Source organism: Euphorbia lathyris, chromosome 4, assembly GCF_963576675.1.
Source record: "Euphorbia lathyris chromosome 4, ddEupLath1.1, whole genome shotgun sequence".
Taxonomy (NCBI): Eukaryota; Viridiplantae; Streptophyta; class Magnoliopsida; order Malpighiales; family Euphorbiaceae; genus Euphorbia; species Euphorbia lathyris.
Window position 1 is genome coordinate 72471728 of NC_088913.1, and position 9928 is coordinate 72481655.

Below are 9928 nucleotides of genomic sequence, written 5' to 3' on the forward strand. Positions count from 1 at the left end.
AGCCCTTTTGCTACAAAAATCACTTTACAATTAATCAAATGGCTTCTTATTTATCTATTTGTGAAGTTCTAGATAAGAGTTTAGGGTTTAGTGCTTCACAATTTGATAATTGCGAAATATCGCAAATGAAATCGGAACCCAAATCCTTCCACTTCTAAACCAATAAATCAAACAAACAAACACATTCAATCCATGCACAATCAAAACAAAATTAAAACTTAAAACCTAACTGAAATACATAATGAAAAAAAACCAAAAAAAATGGAGAAAACTTATATTTGATTTGGTTTTACCAACCTTTTTATCTTATTTTTCCGGCACGATTCGGTGGAATTTACAGATCACCTACCAATGAGAGGGCTAAAATTTTGACAGAGTGGGGAATCGAACTTCAAACCTGTCAAGTAGAGGTTCAACACCTTACCACTCGGACCAACTCTCGATGGCAACATTGAACTGGTTTTCTAAATTTCCCTTTATTTTACTATTAATTACAGTATTATTATTATCATTATTATTTTTAAATTATTGGTAGATATTTCTGGTAAGTTTAATAATTTCTGACAAATAAAATGTTCCCGCAAACTCAAATAAGGAAAGGATTCTGTTCGATTCTACGGAAAGCAAAGGAAAAAGGAACCATAGGATTTCCAATTCAGGATGGGAAAACAAAATACCTGTCATGAACCCAGGATTACTCGCCGGTTCAATACATAATCACCGGTCACCGGCTGGTCGGTTCAATCGGCCCTCTTTTAAACCGTTTCAGGTTCATCCGCCAAGACACCCGGACGTTACGGTTTGATTTCATTTATTTCTATTTCTTTTTTCTCCTTTCCCCAACAGGCTACAGCCGGTCCCCTTCATCACTTAACTGGATGACCCGGTAAAATCCGAATCAATTACGGTTGAAACTGAACCGGCTAAACCCTTGAACCCTAACCGGTCGGTCCGGTGACATAACCCTTCGGTTTATAAGTTTATAACCTCCTTAACTCGGTTCCGTAAACGATTCTCTCTCAAAAGAACAAAGAAACCCCAAAAGCATAAAAAAACAAGTAAGTTCTTTTCTTAGTTCTCTTCTTGTTTCAGTCTTTGTTCCAGAGTTTTTGATGTTTAGTATTCGCCTATGTCAAAAGGGTATATGTTAATTTAGCTGTTTGGCTGGTTTCAAGAAGCAAAAAGGGGAACTTTTTCTTATATAGATTATCGATAAGAATGGCTTTTTTAGTTAGAAAGGTTTGAACTTTATAGTAGATGGATTCAAATTTGCAGCCAATAGCTATAACATCACAGAAACATGACCCAGCTTGGAAGCATTGTCAAATGTTCAAAAATGGGGATAGAGTGCAATTAATGTGTTTGTATTGTAGCAAGGTTTTTAAGGGAGGTGGAATTCATAGGATTAAGGAGCATTTAGCTGGGCATAAGGGTAATGCATCTACTTGTTTACAAGTTCCTTCTGATGTTAGGATGCTAATGCAGCAAAGTTTGGATGGAGTTGTAGTTAGAAAGAAGAAGAAGCAAAAGATTGCTGAGGAAATCTCTAATTTGAACCCTTCTGGAACTGAGATTGAGGTTTATGTTCATGATCAAGTAGAGGTGAATTCGGGGATGGAGTTGATTGGGGTTTCGAATTTGATAGAGCCATGTTCGAGTTTGTTCATTAGTCGAGAAGAAGGAACGACTAGCAAGAGTGGGGAGAGGAGGAAAAGGGGGAGAAAGAAAGGTTCTAATGCAAATGCTGCTGTTGCTATGGATAATAGGATGGTATTAGGTTCTGAAAGAGCGAATGAGCACGTTCATATGGCAATTGGGAGGTTTTTGTATGATATTGGAGCATCTTCTGATGCTGTGAACTCGCTTTACTTCCAGCCGATGGTTGATGCGATTGCTTCAGGAGGGTCAGAGGTTGGGATGCCTTCGTGTCACGACCTTCGTGGTTGGATACTGAAGAATACAGTTGAAGAGGTGAAGACTGATATTGATAGGCACGTTGCTGCTTGGGCGAGGACTGGTTGTTCGATTTTGGTTGATCAGTGGGACACATTAATGGGTAGAACTTTGTTAAGTTTTTTGGTTTGTTGTCCTGAAGGGGTAGTGTTTTTGAAATCTATAGATGCTTCCGAATTTAGAAGCTCGCCTGACGCTCTTTATGAATTGCTTAAACAAGTGGTAGAAGATGTTGGAGTTGAACATGTTTTGCAAGTGATAACTCGTATGGAAGAGCATTATATCGAGGCAGGGAGAAGGTTAACTGATACTTTTCCGACCTTATATTGGGGTCCTTGTGCAGCTCATTGTATAGATTTGATACTCGAGGATTTTTCAAAACTCGAGTGGATAAATACAGTAATTCAACAAGCTAGGTCTATGACAAGATTTATATACAATCATAGTGCAGTTCTGAATATGATGAGAAGGTATACTTTTGGTAATGATATTGTAGAAACAGGACTAACTCGTTTTTCGACAAACTTTGCAACATTGAAACGAATTGTTGATCTGAAGCAAGCTTTGCAGACCATGGTTACTACTCAAGAGTGGATGGATTGTCCGTATTCGCAGAAGCCAGGGGGATTGGAGATGTTAGATTTGTTGTTAAGTAATCAGTCGTTTTGGTCATCTTGTGTGTTGATAACCCGTTTGACGAATCCTCTATTGAGACTTTTGAGAATAGTTATTAGCAATAAGAAGCCTGCAATGGGATATGTTTACGCAGGAATCTACCGAGCAAAAGAAGCGATTAAGAAGGAACTTATAAAGAGGAAAGATTACATGGTGTACTGGAATATTATTGATCATTGGTGGGATCAACAACACAATGTCCCTCTTCATGCTGCTGGTTTCTTCCTTAATCCGAAGTTCTTTTACAGTATTGAAGGAGACGCCCCGAATGAGATTATGTCTGGCATGTTTGATTGCATAGAGAAGTTGGTTCCTGATGTTAAAGTCCAAGACAAATTCACAAAAGAAATTAACTCTTACAAAACTGCAGCTGGAGATTTCGGAAGGAAGATGGCAGTTAGAGCAAGAGACGTATTGCTTCCCGGTGAGGCTAGTATCTATTAATTGAATTGCCAATTGTCTTCTATGTTGCAATAAATTCATTTATGCATCAATTGTGTTCCTAAATGTTTAATGGTCCGAGACTCCGTTTTCTACCAGGCATTCTGGTGCGAATTCGGCTTTGTATATCTTGAAATTTTGTCTAATTTAGCCGGACTATATGCCACGAAAGTAATAACCTTCCCTTTTCGATAATGTATCTGATAGTGACCTCTCTTTTGCAGCTGAATGGTGGTCAACATATGGAGGAAGTTGCCCAAATTTGATGCGTTTAGCAGTTCGTATTCTCAGCCAAACTTGCAGTTCAATTGGATATAAACAAAACCAGATTCCTGTTGAACAAATATACGACACAAAGAACTTTTTAGAGCGACAACGACTCAATGATATCGTGTATGTTCAGTACAATTTGCGACTGAAACAAATGTAAGTTTTACTAATGTGATTAAATACACTAGACCATGGTTTTACTGAGATGATATTGAATATGCTAAACTATCCAGTAAATGCATTCTTTTACAGGGTCGGTAAGAGCGAAGAAGCTGATTTTATTGACCCCGTATCGTTTGACAGCAGTAATATTTTGGAGGACTGGGTGAAGGAGAAAGACTTAAGCTCAGAAGACTATGCAGACTCACATTGGATGGCTGTTGATCCAATTTCTGCTGACAGAAGGCTTTTAGGACATTCCCGAGATGAAACTGAAGAGTTTGATGCAGGTACTTCTGTTATCTACATTGCTATGTTTTTGGTGATTTAGTGTTTGTTCTTGCTAACGAAAGCTTTTTCGACCATTCAGGGTTCGATGATTACGAGATTTTTACGAGAGTGAAATATTGTGATGAGCAAAATGCTGAGGAGAATTAGTAGAACAGGTTCATAGTAGTAGGATTAGGATTCCTGTAACTGCAGAAATTTTCAGTAGCAGTAGCAGTAGCAGGTTATATTAGAGTTGAGAAGAGTTCATAATGATATGATTAAACTTGGCCATTTTTCAATGGCTGCATTCTTTCAAGATTTACAGAACAGAAGTTGAAGTCTGATGTTCATGGAAAGTAAGGTTTTGTACATCATCAATCATCATTCTATACTGCATTAGATGTAGGACATTTTCAGATAGTTTTTTGGATTATTTTCAATCAAGAAACGTTGAGATGTACAAAGTGATGGATTCGGGATTCACTGACATGGGTGATTGTGGTGTTCTCTCGTGGTTTATGAGTGCTAAATTGATATTTGTTGGGTGTATTACATAAAAAACTTAAAGTCCGAATTTCTGTCGTTTTCCAACGACTAGTGGGTGCTCAAACCCCCTAGCTCCCCCTGATCCGTCCCTGTATGTACATGCAAGAAGATTAATGTTTCTTGTTTAAAGAACATCTTTAAAGTTCGTAGAAATATAAAAGGCAGAGCGGAGATATGTATGGTAGGTAGAGTAGAAATGACAATATTTGGCAAAGAAGAATCTTGAAGCTCTGGCCATTTTGAATTTTGTGCATTGAGCCTTTGATCTTTTATTTCAATACATTATGATATTGATCTTTAATTTTTGGTCGTATTAAGCCCTTAATAACCAGAAAATTCAGATTTTAACATAAAACTCGGCAATGTGATAAGAGAAACTTTAAAATCTTATTTCGAACTGTGAAATATATAATTTCAGACACAAATAATTTAAAGAATCCTTTGTTTGATGACTAACTAATTTCGCAAACATATGCTTAATGTGACGAGAAATAAAAGATCAATGGTTTAATGTGTTAGGAAAGAGTGGAGGGAGAGAATTTGTGTCGCTGACGCGACTTGATTTCACGGTTTTATATGATAGTTCATGTTAGTGACCCCGAATCATTTCGGGACTAAGGCTTTGTTGTTGTTGTATTATCTTTATCGGTCTGGTCCAATACTATAGATATTATTTGTTTTAGTCTGAGTACCATTCTTTAATACGTGTCTATACCTTACTAATACATTACAATCATTCGCTCTCTATTCTTTAAAACCCATACCTTTGCCATCATCCTTTAGGGGTTGTTGTTTGTTGAAGTCTTTAACTCTGATGCTTTCGGCAAGGACCAGGACATTACAATGTTTCTTATTAAAAAACGTTTATGACGTGATTGGGTCTAGAAATTTTTATACTACCTTTGCTTGTGCCTTCAAAAAAGGAATCTGATGAGCAGCCAAATTTGAGACCACGAAGAGAGAAAAGGAAAGAAGTAAACTCCAAAAGGAAATGATGTAACCACCTAGTTGGAAGTGGATGGTAAAGAGGTAGAAAATGAGAGTAAGTAACGGTCTTAAGTGAACTCCACGTTAAAAAAGCGAGTGACTGAGTTATCTTAGTTTTCAATATGTGTAGATACATTTTACAACGTTGAGACTAAGGGGTGTTTGTTTCAGCTTTTCAGATGAGCATTTAGCGTTTCACTTTAAACCGCAGGAAATATAGCGTTTGGAGCTTTTCATAAACATATATTTGTAGTTATTTGTTATTGACAAAATTATCCTTCTTATTTTCACAACAAAGTTTTATTGCATTCGATAAATTTTTTTATTTTTATTTTTTAATATAAATTATTTTTATTAATTTGTGTAACACATTTTTATTTTATAATAGGATAATATGCAAAAATAACTTAACATTTATAGCTATGAGCAATTTTACCCTTAACGTTTAAAATGCAAACCAAAGAATTTCTTTAGTTAGGCAGGAAGGCAGCCAACAACTATTCCTAGTAAAACAAGAAAGAGCTCAATATAATTTTACCAAACACTCAAATTAAACAGTTAATAACAAACAGCTCACAGCTAACAGCAATCGCAACAGTTATTAGCTAACAGTTGAACCAAACAGACCCTAAAGTGTTGGATTTCTAACAAATAGACAACATGTAGAGGGTGTCTGTTTCAGCTTTTCGGATGAGCGTTTAACGTTTCACTCCAAACCGCAGGAAATATAGCGTCTGGTTAGGTTTATATAACCGCAATGTTTAGCATTTTCTTAGATACTCCAACGTTTTGGAGCTTTTCACGAAAATTTTATTTTTAGAGCTTTTTCATGGATGTTTGTAGTTATTAGTTATTGACAAAATTATCCTTTTTATTTTATAATTTATTTATTGATTAATTCAAAACATGTCTATATTAGACATTTTAAATACTAACAACAACAGTTTAATATAATTTTACCAAACACTAATAATTAAACACCTAACAACAAATAGCTAACAACGACAGCAAACAGTTTACTACAACTGCAAATAGCTAACAGCAACCGCAACAGCTATTAGTTAACAGCTGAACTAAACAGACCCGTAGTTAGTATTTGGAGAGGCAATTCCAACATCGACCACTCACAAAGGGTATTTTTTTTTCCAAAAAAATATAATATTTTACACTGGATGAGTCTTTGCTTCAGTACTTTGTTGAACTTTCCCTTCTTAGCATATTTGAGGTCCAATTAGGCATAAACATGCTTTCATTTGGTTGGCAAACATTTGACTATTATTTGAAAAAAAAAGGGTCAAATAGATGTTAGATAGGTCTAACTCTCAAAAACTATATGTTATCCTTAGTAGTTTTTTTCTTTAAGTTGGTTCTCAATTGACTTATTTTTCCTCCCATGTCTAAAGAATTTCATCAACTTTGACAGTGAAAAATATTCACAGAAGATGCAGACTAAATTCACTTATTGACGAAGACTTTTATAGACTCGTCTTAAACCATTCAGACAATGACATATCAACACCATTATTTCAGAATTAGTAAATTGATTCCGAACTACAGTAGAATATCTTATTTACTTGTTTGTATTGTATTTGTCCTCTTGTATCAGCTGCAAATAAGTCAACAATACACACAAAGGCCTTCCCTTTTCTTTTAAAAAGAATCAATTTTATTAGAAGATATTTTATGTTTTCAATGAAACAAATTGAAAACACATGCATGGTTGGTTGGGTATATCTCCTAAATTCTTGATGTGGCATAGAGATAAGTTATTTCACATCATACGGAAAAAAAAGCATGTGTTAATTTAACTTTTTCTTTTAAAAAAGAAAGCAGCTTTCTGATTTTACATATTATGGTGGTCTAAGTCTTTGATGTTTTATGTAGATATAATAAGCTCTAGATATATTTTATTTTCCGTAACAATAAGCTTGATGACTATAAAAGTTGCATACTGTTAATTTTTTTACTTATGTTTGAAAGCAGTTTTTGTAATGTGGTTATAGAAAAATTGTAAAACTTTTATTTCGAGTTGTGAAAAATATATTTTGAACATAATGAAATGAATAACGTTTTTTTAATTGAATTGCATGTTCATAATTAACTAATTTATTAAGAAAAAGTAATGTTATAAAATAAATAAATAATTAGAGATTTGATGTGTTCAAATAAAAGATTAAAAACTTAATTCACCAATAAATCAAAAATCTGGGTCTCTGGATGTTTTTTACTAAAAAGAAACTAGTTGTTGATTTTAATAAATTGTAAATCTTTATCGAGGTTTGTTGTTTTCCCTGATCTTGGAAGTGGATAATAGATCTATCCTTATCTAAACTTTTTTTTATAACAAAAAAGATAAAATAAAAAAAATAAACTGTTTTGGTAATTCTCCATAATGGAGTTATATTTGATATATATGTCGACGGTAAGTGGCAATGAGTTGCATCATCCATTCAAGTTGCATAGTGCTTTGCCATCTCTGTCACTGACTCCAGTATAGTAAGTTCATTAACACTAGTTTGTTACTTTTAAGGGTGAAATCGTTCAGTATAACTAAAGATTTGAAATTTTCAAAATTATCTCTAATAAGAGTCAAAGTTACAATTTAGCTAGGTTTTAGAGTATCTTCAACCTAACCTCACCAAATGAAAACCAGAGATAATACGGAGCAAGAACATGCAGTAGTTCTTGCTCCTGGAAAATACAAACCCTAAATTATAGAAACCGAAGAAGAAGATGAACATGCAAGAGAAGAGAGAAGAAGTAGTTGAAGAGTCCGAAGGAAAAGAAGATGGGAAGCTTAATGAGTTCTGGCAAAGTACAATTAATAAAAGAAGACTTTCAAGTCTTTTACGTAACCCCTTGATCAAAGGGTATTTCTGACCTTTTCCTCAATAGACTATTCTAGAAGCAGTCCACCTTGCTAGGATGCACCACACCACATGTAAGCCAAGCCCGAATCAATCACAGCCATCCATCTCAAAGCCTCTTAATCAACGACTAGGATTAAAACACTTGTTATTGTCCTTGTAGTCATTTTTACTTGTTGAGCACACCTAGCAATAGATTAAATATGTAATTAGTTTTCATATAGAATTTTAATGAGAAATTAAAAGCTTGAGCTTTACCTCATTCAATCTTCATATGGTATCAGAGCAACTCTGAATTTCTGCTTCAAGTAAGCATCAATGGCTACCCCCATCATCAATTCTAGTAGCCCTTATCATTTGCCCCCTAATGAGACCCGGACCCTGTCTTTTGTCTCGCAAGCTCTCGCTGGCCCTAATTACCACCAATGTTCACGAGCCGTCAAGGTGGCTCTCATGTTAAAGAACAAGTTTGCTTTCGTTGACGGAACCATCAAGGCCCCTTCTTTAGACGACGCCATGTACAACCAGTGGGAGAGATGCAACAACATGGTTATATCTTGGATACACCATGCCATCTCTCCCTCAATATCTCGAAGCATCATGTGGCTGGATAAAGCGGATCAAATCAGGGCTGACTTAAAGGAACGCTTCGCTCAAGCGGATTCACTACGGATCTTGGAACTCCGACGAGAAATCCATAACCTGAAACAGGGAAACGACAACGTTACTGACTATTATACAAATCTGAAAATACTCTACGATGAGCTGCTCAACTTGAGGCCCATGCCCAAATGTACCTGTTGTACTGCTTGCAGCTGCGGTGCGTTCAAAATCTTGCGTGATCAACAAGATGCGGACCGGGTGATCACTTTCCTGCAAGGATTGAACGAGTCTTACTCCGCCGTCTGTTCTCAAATCCTCCTCATGGAGCCACTACCTTCACTCAACAAAGTCTATGCTTTGTCCATTCAGCACGAACGATAGATAGGCCTTGCGCCTATCAAAAATGAAGAAGGGAGTGAGAGTAATCCATTCGCAGGATTCACAAACACACAAGGCAGACAAAACAACAATCGCAACAATACAAGGTATGGAAATCGCAAAAATAACAACAAAAATTCATCACTGTGCGCTTTTTGCGGAAATACAGGTCACACCGAAGATATCTGTTTCAAAAAACATTGCTATCCCCCAAGTTATGGCAACCGAAACAAAGGGGGCAATTTCAGAACTACACAGCCCAAATCAAACTCAACAAGCAACCAAAACAGAGAGCATGGTGATTCGGGTGAAGAAGATAACAGACAAACCAGCCTTGAACCCTTTTCCTTGACCAAGGAACAATATCAGACATTGGTTGCATTGTTACCACAGAATTGCTCGGGCAAACCTACAGCAGCTAGCAGCAGTGTCAACACTTTTGCTAAAGCAGACCATTCTGGTATGACTCTAAACACCTCTCCTAGTAAGCTTACCCGACCTTACTGGATAATAGACATTAGAGCCACAGACCACATAGTATGCAATGTTAAATTTTATATGACATACTCCAAGATAGACAATTGTTGGGTGAATATACCTAATGGCGACAGAGTTAAGGCTGAATACATGGGCACTGTAGTTTTGAGTTCAGAACTTGTTTTACATCACGCATTGTGCATCCCTAACTTCGACTACAACTTGATATCCACTAGTAAATTGCTAGCCACTAGTCGGATGTGTATGCTTATAACTGGGTCCACGTGTGTGATACAGGATAT

General features: G+C 36.1%; 1 protein-coding gene across 1 annotated transcript; it reads left to right on the forward strand.

The window, feature by feature from the left end:
* The first annotated feature begins 613 nt into the window (after positions 1-613).
* LOC136225451 (uncharacterized) lies at positions 614-4523 on the forward strand. The gene is made up of 4 exons (XM_066013451.1): positions 614-3052; positions 3294-3495; positions 3592-3788; positions 3869-4523. The coding sequence occupies exons 1-4, from the start codon at positions 1258-1260 to the stop codon at positions 3934-3936; spliced, it is 2262 nt and encodes a 753-aa protein (XP_065869523.1). The 5' UTR covers positions 614-1257; the 3' UTR covers positions 3937-4523.
* The last annotated feature ends 5405 nt before the right edge of the window (positions 4524-9928 follow it).

Bases quoted from the DNA above. Each gene is read 5' to 3' on its own strand.
- LOC136225451 (XM_066013451.1), top strand. From the start codon at position 1,258: ATGGATTCAAATTTGCAGCCAATAGCTATAACATCACAGAAACATGAC. The intron at 3,053-3,293 runs GTGAGGCTAGTA...TCTCTTTTGCAG, and splicing joins AAGAGACGTATTGCTTCCCG to CTGAATGGTGGTCAACATAT. The intron at 3,496-3,591 runs GTAAGTTTTACT...ATTCTTTTACAG, and splicing joins AATTTGCGACTGAAACAAAT to GGTCGGTAAGAGCGAAGAAG.